Below are 13,764 nucleotides of genomic sequence, written 5' to 3'. Positions count from 1 at the left end.
TGCAGTCAGCCGTGGGCGAGGGATGCCTGCTTTCTGCGTTTTAATGCAGTAAAACGCTCTTGGCAGTCTAGGTCTACTTTTTGCTACCCAGAGATAGAAGCGCTGTAACAGATTCAGCGGATATAGCATATTCCTCCTTCATCCAAAGCAGCAGCGATCAGAGGCATTTTCCATACAGTTGAACCATTCAGCAGGAGCAAAGAGAGGAGTGACTGCTCCCTACGGCCTGTCAGCGGCCATCTTGCCTTCGCAATTGTATTTCTTAATGCGAATGTCCAAATTGATCAGGATCTTGGTGGTACAATAGACAATATATAATAGATATACAGGCCTACTTGCTTGAATTCTTTTTGTGGGCATATATTAATGTCTATATGGGGAAAAGATGGTAAAAACAGAAAAAACCTATTCACACAGTGAAGTGTAATGTGTTAATTATTGAGACAAAAGAAAGACTTGGCATGAATACTTAACATTCCATGTGAATGATGCATTAATGAGCCTCAGTAGTGAGGTCCTTATGCAATCAAGATATCATGCAGACAGACAAATCCAGCCATCACAAAGGTGCATCTTGTGTTGCAATGCAAAAGTTCAAAACGTACATCAATCTGTTATTAGTGAAATAATACCTATTGCAGAGTGATGGTCGATCTAACCTAACCCTTAATAGCATTTAAAAATATTCAACTGGGACAGGTGAGGACACTCCTCTATAGTTAAACTCTGAATGGCCAGATAAACAAGCCAGAAAGGATATTGTTTGTTAGTTTGCCACGTGACCCTCAAAGATCATGGGGTTTATCAGGGTGAACCAATGGCTTCATCACTATGCCCTTTCTCCTCTCTTCAAGGGACCTTGTTCCTTTTTGGTGAGACTGAAATTGAGTGTTCCTCTCAGCAAGTTACTTTAAAAACTCACAAAGAAACACAGGTCAATGTTGTGCAACACAGAGCAGTGGATGTAATAGGTTCTCTAAAGCAAAAACTAAGGATGGCAAAACCAATGTTTCTCAGTCATAGTGCGATTCAATACAAAGTAACAGTGAAGAAAGTGGGAATTGGGACTTTAAGCAAGTTTACCATTACTTGTTCTTTGCTGGACAGGCTCGTGGCTTTAAGTCCTACTGCTGGTTCCGGGCAGAGCACCCAGGATGCATTGCATTACCTATGTGCTCGGTATTATGGAAAGGGACTGAACGATCCAGAGGACTTCAAAAGCACCATTGGTCCTCATAAATGAAACAATTTATACTTACAATGCAAAAATGCTACAATTGAACATGTTTTGTGAAATGGTTCTAAACACTGCAATAAAATCCAGACTACGGAGGCCTTCTCCACATTTACCTCACGACGCTCTATCTCTTTCCGTCGTTCTTCCTCGCGCTGCCGCTCGAACTCGCGCTGTTTCTCCAGCTGCTTCTCAATCTCCTGCTGTTTCTTGCGCTCTTGCTCCTGCCGCTCGCGCTCCTTCCGCTCCTGCTCTGCGCGCTCCAGCTGCGCCAGCCGCTCCTGCTCTTTGCGCTGCTGCTCCAGGAGAGCCTGCCTCCTCTTCTCCAGCTCCAAATTCCCACGTTCAAAGTTCTCACGTTTCTTGTCTTCAAAAGTAACTTCATAATGGGAAACATTGGTTGGAAATCAAACAATTATAAAACAAGGAAATCAGAGAGAGTACACTTTATCCAGTAATACTGAATATGTCTGCATTTTAATTTTCATTACTCTTTGCAACAAGACAATGAAGAGAAAATTCAGAAATCAGCAGAAAAATACTTAAATTACCATTGACTATAGTTGGGGATTCATCCTAAAATAGGGACCTATTGTGATACACATTTCTTTTAACGATGATTGCAAGAAATTCTGAATGTACTGCAGCATCTATATAGCGCTTACTACCCAAAGTGGGGTGCTGAAGTGCTTTCCTACATGGGTATCATGCTATACCATGCAGGGTGTGTGGTTGGAAGTGTATTCTCTGTTCTGATCGTGTGTGTGAAGTGTTTGTGACGTGCAAGACGACCGCAGAGGTGTGGTCATCATGTTATGGGATGCAGTGCTTAGCAGTGTGAAAGATGAACTGGGACTGACAGGCGTAGAGTTAATGGTTTTTCAGTTTGCTGAAAGCTTTGTACAGCTCTGCAGGTCTCTTGACATTTCTTCTGATTACAGTCCACTGGAAAAAGTTTTTTTTTTCTTTTTATTTTTCTGAATACTCTGTCTACCGGCAGATTTCTCACCTGTAGAAGAGATGAATAATCCCAGACGCCAGACTGGATCAAGAAACTTCAAAGCTCTCATCACTGGAAGGGGCGCAGGCTTTGTATCAATGCTGGAAGTGGTGCCCAATGATGTCATTGAAGCCATATAGAGCCCACTACTACATAAACTCTGTTTCCAACCATTTCTTCCCAGCCAAACATTGATAATAGTTATGCAGCACCAAAAGCAATATGGGCTCTTATTAACTTTCCAAAAAACCGGGGGCATGGCTTGGCCGGCTGCAAGATGGCCGCACATTGAGTGGGTTCTGCCTGCCAAGCATTATAATCCGGCATAATCTGGTCGACATCCCTACCATCGCTGCACTTGGAGGCTGTTTCCTTGCTGTTGGTCCTGCGCTGCGCCGAATCATCACCTCGCCGCCTCCAGACTTGCTCCTCCGGCTGAGCGGTGGCGTCTTCCTCCAGACGTGGAGCCTGTGTTCTCAGGACGGCAAGACCCCCTCTGCTGATTGCAGTCTGCAGGCGTGTTGGAGCCGCTGCATTGCTGCTGGCCGGCTGCGGGTGAGTGGAGCAGCTGCAGTGGTCTTTCGGGCGGGGTAGTGGGCCAGTCCGTCCCGCCGGGCCCGATGCGCCGCAACAAGGGTGCCAGTCCCCGGTGCACTCCGGACCGCAGCGGGTGCCCAGGCTCTGGTACTGTGGGCGGTGGGTTCCCCGCTTGTTCCGCCACGCTTCGCTGTGCGCCCCCTCCCCCCGGCCGCCAGTTGGGTCTCTCCTGCTGCGCGGTCGCTGCCAGTTGCTACCCACGCTCTGCCAGCTATCTGCACCGGCTCATTCTCATTGCTGCGGGCCGTGCCCACTGGGGCTGGCCTCTATCTCGCAGCGGCCTTTTGGCTGGCCTCTCCTCCTCTGCCGGCTGGGCCCCACCGCTGCTGCCCCTTCGTGGAGCCCCTCACTGCCATCCTTGGAACTGCTGTCTCCCTCAGAGGGGCTGCGCCGCCTGTCACATCGGGCCTGTGCTCTCTCTGGTCCTCGAGTCTGGGCCCCTCCTTGCAGTTGTTGCGGTGTACTGCTGATCGCCGCTGGAGGCTATCTGGGGAGGTGGGTGTGGGTGGGTTTTTCTCTGTGACATTGCGGGCAGGGCTGGGGGCTTGTAGGCCGTTCCGACAGGCCTGGTGTGCTGAGGTGTGGGTGCCAGCCTTCTGGCGGCTCTTGGTGGTCACAGTGAGTGCCCGGGGCCGTGAGTGGCAGGCCCCCCTGCGTATCCTTGCTAATCTCCGCTGCAGTCGGGCGTGCCACCAACCCCCGGTGACTGTTCGATTCTAGAGCTGCGTGGGTGCTTCCTTCAACTTGCCGTGTCCAGCCGTCCTCAGTTCTTCGCCCTGCCTCAACACTGGGACGCCGGGGTTGTCACCCCTGCTTGCTTAGGCCCCACCGGCCCTCCTGTCTGTTTTCATCTCACTTTTGGTCCGGTCTATCCGTTAATTGCTTGCGTGCCTCCCCTCTACTGCCCCACCTGCTCAAGCCCCCGGTGGTGCGCTCCAGGGGGACTTCACCCCTCTGTGTCCGTGTCATTGACTGTTGCCCCCCCCTTCCTTTCTGCTCCCTGGGCTCGCTACGCTCCTTTGGGGGGCCAAGCCTTCTGCTGCGCAAGTTGTTGGTGGTACTCCTATCTCCTCATGACTGATTTAGTCTGCAGGTCATGGAATATTCGGGGCCTGAACGATCACCGTAAATCCCGCTTGATACACTCCCACCTGCAGCGCCACAAAATCGATCTCCGTCTCCTACAGGAGACGCACCTGCTTCTGGGGTCCATTTCCAAACTTCGCTCCAGGTATTGGGGGGAATCCCACTCCGCGCCACTTACTCTTCCTATTCCAGGGGAGTATCAATTCTGATGCGACGTAGCCTCCCCTGGCAGACGGACAGGGTAATCCTCAACCCGGAGGGCAGATATGTGGTTCTACACGGCCTGCTCCTTGCTCAGCCTGTCACGATTGCCGCTGTATATGGCCCTAACTGTGATGATGCAGACTTTTTCAACCATGTTTGGCATCACATCCCTTCTTGCGGTCCTGCTGCGATCATCTGGGGTGGGGACTTTAATGTCACTCCTTCTGCGGCTCTGGATCGGTCGGTCTCTCCCAATCCTTTCACCCACGCGCCGCTGCAGCTCTTACATCTATTTGCAACGAAAATGCTCTCTAGGACGTTTGCCGACATTCCTATCCCGAGGTGCGGGAGGGCACTTGTTTCACTGGCGTGCGGGCTGCTGGTCTCGTATTGATTTTTTGCTGACCTCCCCGGATGTCCTGTCCTGGCTATCTGACGTGAGGCACATGGCTCGCACCTTCTCCGACCACGCACCTGTCCAGCTCGGTATCAGCCCTGAAATTCCAGAGGCGGGCCTTCACTTGGTGTCTTTCTCCCGCGGCTCTCGGAGATCCAGTCTTCTGTGCAGACTTTCAGACCGCGATTACCACTCATTTCAATCTCAATGTGGGCTCAGTAGAGTCCGCTTCCACCCTCTGGGAAGGATTTAAGGTGGTCAATCGTGGAGTGTATATCCAAACAGGCAGGCGTCCTTTGCTCAATTCATTCCACCCTAGAGAGGCTTGAGGGGGAAATCAGGGACTTGGAGAACGCTCAGGATGCAAGCCCAAGCCCCGAGACACTGGCGAAACTGCGCCAGAAACCTACCGAATTCTAGGCCGGTCGCGAGCTGTCCTTTTTTGGCAGGGAGGGCTGAGCGCACCATTTTGGTGAAGGGGATCGCCCTGGGCGTACCCTCGCCAACCTTCTTTGCCCACTGCGCACCGCTTCCTATGTCACAGCATTGAGTGATGGCAGTCCGGACAGGACTACCTCCCCAGATGGCATCAGGTCCCCTTTTCTTGACTTCTACTCGCAACTCTAATCTGCTGGCGTGCCCCTGCCGCAAGTGTACTTTGACCAATATTTCGATTCCATCGCCTTGGTGTGGTTGGAAGCCCACCATCGCAAGTTTCTGGATGAACTTTTTTCCAAAGAAGAAATATTGGGAGCCATCAATAGTCTACCCGGCGACAAGGCCCCTGGTTTATATGGTCTGTTGGCCTCTTTTTGAAGGCCTTTGCCGGTCTCCTGGAGCCACACCTCGCGGCAATGTACAACAACTCGTTTGACGCTGGCTCTTTTCCTCCTTCCCTGTGCGAGGCGCTATTAACACTCCTTCTAAAACCTTCTGACCGCCATGATTCCTATCATCCCCTGTCAATTATAAACATCGATAACAAAATTTTTGAAAAGCTTATTGCTTCCCATCTACTCTTACTGATGCCTACCATCGCTCTTCCTGACCAATCGGGTTTCATCCCTGGGAGGGCAACCTCCCACAACCTCCGCACGATTTTCTCGGTCCTGCATCAAATTAACCCTGACATGCCGGCCGTGGCTGCCTTGCTTGACGCCACCAAGGCGTTTGACACGCTGGAGTGGCCCTTCTTATTTTACATCCTGCCACACATGGGCTTCAGCAACCACTTCCTGCGTAACGTCGGATTCCTGTATACCAACCCCACAGAGCGTCTCCGCATTAACGGCCAAGTTTCGGACCCTATCACCATCGCTCGTGGCACACGTCAGGGGTGTCCGCTTTCGCCCATGCTTTTTGCGATAGCGATGGAGCACCTGGCTGTCCGGCTGCGGCAACACCATACGCGTGGGGCTTGGGTTTCTATTCTTGGGCCTTACTCATCTCGATGTATGCGGATGACATTTTGCTCTACGTCCGTCATCCACAGGAGAATCTTAGCCGTCTTGTTCGAGAAATCATTCGGTTCTTTGGGCTGTCGGGCATCCAGGTAAACTGGAGCAAGTCGGTCCAGTTCCCCCTGACTGACGCCACTGAGCCTTTCTCCCTTGACTTTCCATTTGTATGGGCCTCTGGTCCAACACGCTATTTGGGCATATGGCTCAGCAGGGACCTGGACGAACTGTGGAGATCGAACTTCGGATGCGCGGTAGACTGGCTGGAATCCAAAATTCCATCGTGGAGTAGGCTTCCACTGTCTGCGGGTCGCATCGCCATCGCCAAAATGGTGCCTTAAGTTACTCTATCTATTTTTAAAAAATCCCATCCCCCTCACCGCTCACTTTTTCCGTAAACTACGCTTGCTAATTATTTCATTGCTCTGGGCAGGTAAACAGCCAAGAGTAGCTTACGATATCCTCACTCTCCCCATGTCCGCTGGCGGAATGGGCACGCCTGATTTTAAGCTATGTGCTCTGTGCGCTCAGGCTAGTTGCCTGCATTTCTGGATCCACCCGTCTCCCTATCAGCCTCACGTCGCCGTGGAAATGAATATGGCTTCTGCCTGGCCTGTCTACTGCTCTGTTTGCGCCTGCGGTGCGCCCTCGAGCTGAGGTTGACACAGTCGTAGCGCTCCGTTTGGCCTGGTCAGGCCTGCGCCAGCTGTCCGACACCCCATTGCTCTCTGCTGACTTCGTGCCCATAGCAAACCACCCGGATTTTCCTTCCCTTCAGGCTTCCAGTATGTCCAGAAGTGCGGCGCGCTTGGGCCTTACGACGGTGGCAGATCTATATCCGGCGAACTCCTTTTTCACGCTCCCTCACGCATCGGGGCCACGGGATATGCTCTTGTTCTATCAGCTGCGTGCCACGTGCCCGAAGCTGCACTCCACCTTCCCTCAACCCCTGAGCTAGTATGCCCGCTCTGGAGCGCATCTATACCTCCTCATCCCCACACAAATTAGTCACCAAACTTTATGCTCTTACCCTGATGTTGGTTCCCATTTCCTCAGATCGTGCTCGGGAGGCGTGGGGGGCCGATCTTGGAGCCGAAATCTCGCCAGCCAACTGGCTTTATTGTTGTAATCAAACAAAGAAGTTGTCACTGAATTACCGGCTTCGCTTGATACATTTTAAGTTCCTACACAGGCTCTGCAGCACCCCGGTGCAGATTCATAGGCTCGGGCTTACCCCCGGAGATAACTGCATGCGTTGTGCCGGCTCCTGCAGCGGACTTCGCTCATCTGGCTTGGCTCTGTCCAGGGGTCTGGGAGTTTTGGAGGGCAGTGTGTTCTGCTATTTCTGACATCACAGGCGTGACAGTTCGGCCCGATCCGCCTCTGTGCCTCCTGGGGTTTGTTAAGCTCTGTCCTGACGCCTCCCGCCGCTTGATTGCGATGCGGATTGTCCTTGCTAGGCGCAGGTTGGCTATGTGCTGGGGCGCAGGCCGGCTCCAAAAGTGGAGAGTTGGCTATAAGACGCTTCTCGATGCCAGACTCTCCTCTCGGAGTTTTGGGATTTAATGCCTGCAAGGTCCCGTCCTGCTGATATTTGGGGCGCTCTGGTTGCTTATCTCCTTTTCCGCTCTCACCCTAGTGGCGCTGCCTCTCCCGCGCTCCCCGCCAGCCTTGAGTCCGCGGCAGCCGCCGCTGTTGGGCATTGACTGCTCCTCCTCCCCTGCAGGGGGGGCACCTCTGCTCCCTTATCTCTGGCCCTTTTTTATTGCCGATAATGCTTGATTTGGGTGTTCCCATTTGGGAGTGATCTTACTATGCTTGAGCTGTATTATTCTCTTTATGTTATTCACTGTGCTGACAATTGACAACAATGCATCATGGAGCGCTTGTTTTACCCCTTATGTTGTGTATGTTGTGTATTGCACTTTACTCTTGCACGCTGTACAGTGTCTGCCATGTTTTTCTTCTCAATAAATGTTTTTGAAAACAAAAAAAACAACAAAAAAACTTTGCAAATAACCGATCCATCATATGGGGAGGCAAGTGGGTCATGAGAAATGTGCAGTCCGATAAAGTATCCACCATAAAGATTGTTACCACAGGTAACTTCTGATGGATACATCTCTCTGCAGATTCCACACCTGCAGAATAGATTTCAATGCAATACCGTAAGAGGGTTGATAGACGGTTAGACTTGGAAATCTTGCAAGACGGATCTGGCAAAGTGGCAGTCCCTACGCACTTCAGAATACAGGCAGTAATGTTTAGCTAAGGTGTTTAGAGACAACCACGTCGCTGATTTGCAAATCTCTGCTATTGCCACTCTTCTGGTAAGAGAAGAAGTGGTCGATTTGCTTCTGGTGGAATGACCTCTGCACCCTCAGGAGGTTCTTTAGTGGCCAGAGCAGATCTTAATTGGGAGAATAATCCATCAGGACAGTCTCAGCATCTAAAATACTTTTCCTTTCTTGGCCCCACAGCAGCCCAAGAAAGCTGGTCATCGAGTTGAATTTCCTTGGTATAATCCAGGTAATAGTTGATCACCCGCCAAAGATCCAACCTGTGCAACCACTCTTCCTCTATCAAATTATGGCGCAGGGACAGATGGATGGGATGGTTGATGGACTGACTGAAGTGGAAACGAGTCACAACATTTGACGGAAAGCAGTGCTGGTTCGCAACACCATTTTGTCAAGATAAAAGGTGGTGACCGGGTAGGTGAAATCTGAGAGCCTGCAACTCACCCATTTGGCAGAAATAATAGCCAATAAAAAGACTATCTTTAACATCAACATTTCCCAAAGGACAACTATGCAGAGCTCAAATGGAGTCCCCAATAGAAAAGTTCAAACAAGGTAAAAATCCCACTGAGGTACAGCAAAATGAGTTGGCAGATGTATATTTGTTAGCCCCCTTCAGAAAACAAGACAATCAAGAATTTGTACAAGAAAAGTTGGTTTGGAAGAGAGAGGAACGCCAACATCACAACAAAATACCCCTTTGCCAGTACCTACTGCACATCCTAGCTAGACAAAGGAAAGTGCAAACTGCAATACCTGGCACAGCTTAGCCTGGAAGGGGTCCATGTTTTCCGTGCACAAAGAAACAAACTTACGCTATCTTCCAGAGTAAGGGTACTTGGTAGAGGGGTGATGTGCTGATTTTCGAGCTTCTACCACCTATGATGGCAACCGAAAGGAGTGAAGATGTCCTAGTTCAATCTCCAGGAATTGGGTTGAGATGCATTGTAGTATCTTAGTCAGAACATGAGGAATCAAGGGTATGGGGAAAAATACAAGGTGGAGCTGAAAGTACCACTTGAACTGGAACACATCCCCCAAGGCTTCCTTCAGCTGATATTGGAGGGCGCAGAACTGCTGGTAATGAGCATTTTCAGAGGAGGTGAACAAGTCCACTAAAGGTGAGCCCCACTGAGCAAAGATGTTCTGGACTACCTTCGGCAGAAGACGGCACTTATGATCAACAAGATAAAGCTGGCTCAGGCTGTTAGCTTCGACTGGCGGCAATCCAGTGCTCTTGTCAGTGTGCCCAAGACCAAAGTCTTAACGCTTTCAGTCAAAGGAGGCAAGACACTACTGCCCCTTGTTTGTTGACGTACCACATCACTGTAGTATTGTCCTTCAAGATCTGGACATACCAACCCTGTGCAGAGGGGAGGAAAGGCTAGAGTGTCACACAAATTGTTTGCAGTTTCCTATGGAGAACCTGTTCTTCAGGAGACCAGAGACCTCTGATCTTCCGATCCTCCCGAAGAGGTCACCACCATAGCCATGGCTGGAAGAGGCCAAAGGCCATTCCGCAATTCAGGTGCGCCTCATTCTCCCATCAAGCCACCTCAGCTACTGCGCTTGGGGAAATTGCAATGGAATCCAACTGCTTTACCAAGTATTGCAGCCATTGCTTAAGAAGGCACCACCACAGTACCAACGTATGTGCATGACTAGGAGAATGCAGGAAGCTACCAGGCCTTGAAATCTGAGGAATCTCAAAACTGGAACTCTCACGTCTTGCTGGAAAGGTAGGAATATTTGCTGCATGTCAGCAATCCTCTGAGGTGGGAAAACCAGCATAGAAAAGTTTGTTTAGCATGATCCCTTTGAACTGGAGTCACTGGAGGGTCTTAGGAGAGATTTGGACTCACTGATCACAAAGCCCAGGTCGGAAAGTAGGGGTACTGTTTACTGCAGATGGAGAGACACCACCTCCAGCGACCCATCTTTCATTAGCCAGGCGTCCGGGTACAGGGAAATTCAGATGCCCAACCTTCAGAGGTGAGGCCCAATCGCCATCTCCTTCGTGAAGACTTAAAGCCTCGATGTGAAGCCAAATGGGCACACAGATTCAGTAGAGCGCCGAAACCAACACAAAGCCCAAGTAGTTCGGATGTGACGGATGGATCAAAATAATGAGGTTTGCATTGTGCAAGTCGAGTGACATCATCAAGTTTTCACTTCCTATGCCAGTAACACTTGGAAGGTCAGGATCTTGAACTTTTCCTCTCTGAGGTAGAACTTCAAGTTTCAGACACATATTGCATCCATTTTGGGAATAAGTATCAGACTGTTTCTTGTTCAAGCACAAACTCCACAGCTCCTTTTTGTAAGAGTGCTCCACGACTTAGGGGTGTGGGCAAGGAGAAGGAAAAGCGGTGGAGCTTGAAGGAAGGGGTGGGTGCAGCCACTTTCTTCGATCTGTAGGACCAACTGGCGCGAAGTAATGATTTTTCAGGCTCGAAGAAAAGAGGAAACCCGCCCTCCCAAAGGCTACAAATGACCTTAGGAAGTAAACTATATCTGCTTGCCTAGTGGGTCAAGAAAGCAGGAGGAGAGGTTATGAGTTGATCCTCTGCCATTTCCTTTGACTCTTCCTCTATATTAATTGACCAGCGGATTCTGCTGCTATTGAGGTCATATCTTGTAAGGATGTTGGCTGGCAAAAGGAAAAAACTCTTGAGATGCCATGAAAACACAAAAATTGGCAGTAATCCCTTGAAGGAGGCAGCAACTGAAGTTCAAAGGAACAATTGTTACTTTACTGAACTAAGTTAAATCTCTCTAGCACCAACTCCACCTGATCTCTGAACAGGTGCATCCTATCAAAAGAAAAGTCCATTAGGTTAACTTGGATATCAGCAGAAAAGTTTGAGGTGCAGAGCCAAGCAAGTCTGCAGAGTGAGAAAGACGTACCAAAACTCTGGCTATGGGCTCAACGACATCCCGTCCCAATTTTGTTATGCAGTGTTTTGCATTCTGTCCATCCTGGCAAACCTCTTGAAAGCGAGCTCTCATCTCTTCTGGTAAAAGAGGCACTACTATCTGGCCCAAATTCCAGAGGGCATGGGGATGCAGCAACCTACAAGGCAGTTCACATTCAGAGACTTTAAAGCGATGCTCCTTGCAGAGATGGTCTTTATCACCAGGTCCCAAAGCACTTGTACCCTCTATCCGAACGGATAGACTGGAAGGGTCTAGCTAACTGCCCTGATGGCCATGGTGCATATATGACCAGGCTTTCAGGTAAAAGTTGACAAGGGACATAGATGATCTCCCAGAGTAGGATGGTAGCGAAGAGCTACCTGCCTACAACCACCAGAGCAGAGTTGGCTTTCTTATTGCCAAGACTGGATCTAGGAGAGCTTCACTGAAAGACATCAAAGGTTCTGCGGTACTGAACTGCCAAGAGGAGTACTACAGTAAGTGTAATAGACTTGACCTACACTGTTATGGAGGGCATTAATTCCAGCACCTCAGCTGCCTTTCACTGAGTGAAAAGAGATCACGTCTGGCTTGGGAGGTCCTGCTGTAAAGTACTTTTCATCTCATGGGAAGTGTCCAGCCTATGTGCAGATAATAAGCCTAGAAATTCCTGTCAATGACCACTAGAACCATCATCGCCTAAAGCATACAAGTTTAAAGGATCAGAGTCAATCTTTCTCCTCCTGTAATCTCTGCGCTTCTTTTCTTGATCTTTGTTGTGGTGAGACTTTAGGGACTGACACAGATTGTGCAGGGTCCCAGGATTAGACCTGCCATTAGTAGAGGTTGGATCGGCCATGAAGCGGGTAGATGCGGCACAGCACATCAAAGTGCCATGTGCCGGGAAGGCAGTGCCATCCAGGTGGGATGGAGCCAACAGTGTAGGGGGCCAATGGCATTACCATTAGAAGGCAATATGGCACCATGGGGTAAAAAGTAGCACAGAGTGGTGTGATGCACTGGTGAAAATAGAAAATATTGCATTTAGAAATGCTGGCGGATCCAAGCCTGGAATGGGAACTTTGGAAAGGCTGGGTCTGGTAACTCTGTGGTTGGCTATAGTGCTGAAGGGTCAGTAAAGGGCTAAGCTGGCGATCAATGTGGTTCCAGGGCCAGGTCCAGTGGTGCCATGGGACAGAGCAGCTCAGTGTGGGGCCAGCTGGCTCCCATGCAACCAACTCCGGCACAGAAGACTAAGATCCTGAAGGAGTCCGAGGGTGCTGAGATGACTTTCCTTTGGTGTATTTCTTGTATTTCCTGTGCTTGTATTTCTTATCGCCTGAGAAATTGATGAGGATGATTTTGAGCAAGGCCAAGAACAACATCCACTGCATTTCTTGTCCTAGGCCCGGGTCATGAAGAACTTTGACTCTTGCTCTTTGATGGCCTTTGGATGCATGCTCTGGTAGGATTCACAGGACCAGAAATCGTAGTCCGATCCAAGTCACCATCTTTAAAGTTCATGGTTCCGGAGCAGGCACAGGCTTATACTGCTGGTGTGGACTGTTAAAATCATCCCATATCTGATGGTCAATGTGACATGTCAAGTAGAGGTCGTAGTATATAGCTGGTCAGGACTTGCAGTGGTGGACTAAATTAAGACCTCGGTCAGCCAGAAGAATGTGGCAGATCTCTTCAGTTACTCCAAGTCTGATCAGATGGTAATAAGTGGTTTATTGCTGTGGACTGGTACAGTTCAGGGTGACGGATATGACCTTTAGCAATTTTGTCTTATGGGTGTGTAAGACTGTCAATCAGTAAAGGGAATTATTATGCAGCCTGCATGAACTATAATCGACTGACAGTGTTATGATATTACTTTTAATGTGGGTTATACATTGCATTGTATTTGGATTTATATAGAACTTACTACCCCTGATGTAGTGCTGTAGTGATTTATGCCTGGTAGCATACTACTCCAGAACCCAGGGTTAGTGTTTTTTAGGTCTCGCAACCTATCAATGCGCGCATGCGCATTGAGCGGAGCGAGAATTCAAGTGCTCAAAATAATCGTGAAACCAAGGGTTTTGTTCGTGCGGTTTTCGTTGAGTTCACGTGAATCACGTGACCAAACAAGCATGCGCATCAGCCTCCCTCCCTCCCTCCTAATTGCATTTTTTCACGGCCGCACAGCACATCAAAGGGCTTCTCCTCCCCTAATTATTCATGGCTGGCCGGTGGCCGGCCGTACTTTCAGTTTCCAGGCCGCTCTTGTTATCGACTTCAGTCTAATTGGAAACATATGTGCTTTCACTTTAACCTCGGCGGGCGCTCACGCACGCTCCACTTTTAAAGCCCGGCTTTTTGTCTAAAACACACTGTTTATCTGTGTGCAAAGTCAGATCCACCATTTTTTTGTTATGTGAACCTGTGCCCTGTTTCCTACACTGGTGTAGTGTTTCTCTGCTATGGCACCGAGTGTCTCATCACCCAGTGGACGTTTATCGGCTGATTATCTGAAATGTCTATGTTTAATCCGGCATGTTTTGGGATTGCCCATCCGTCGCCGCCTC

General features: G+C 49.6%; 1 protein-coding gene across 6 annotated transcripts in view; it reads right to left on the bottom strand.

Moving 5' to 3' along the window:
• The window catches only part of ITSN1 (intersectin 1), a 1,645,471-nt gene that overhangs the window by 1,005,851 nt on the left and 625,856 nt on the right, over nt 1-13,764 (bottom strand). For all 6 annotated transcript variants that reach the window (XM_086935345.1, XM_086935347.1, XM_086935346.1 and 3 more), the window contains one exon: nt 1,351-1,613. In XM_086935345.1, the coding sequence (XP_086791471.1) occupies nt 1,351-1,613 (263 nt within the window). The remainder of the gene's footprint in view (nt 1-1,350; nt 1,614-13,764) is intronic.

Source organism: Lissotriton vulgaris, chromosome 8 (assembly GCF_964263255.1).
Source record: "Lissotriton vulgaris chromosome 8, aLisVul1.2, whole genome shotgun sequence".
Lineage (NCBI taxonomy): Eukaryota > Metazoa > Chordata > Amphibia > Caudata > Salamandridae > Lissotriton > Lissotriton vulgaris.
This window is presented reverse-complemented; position numbering and strand designations above follow the sequence as displayed.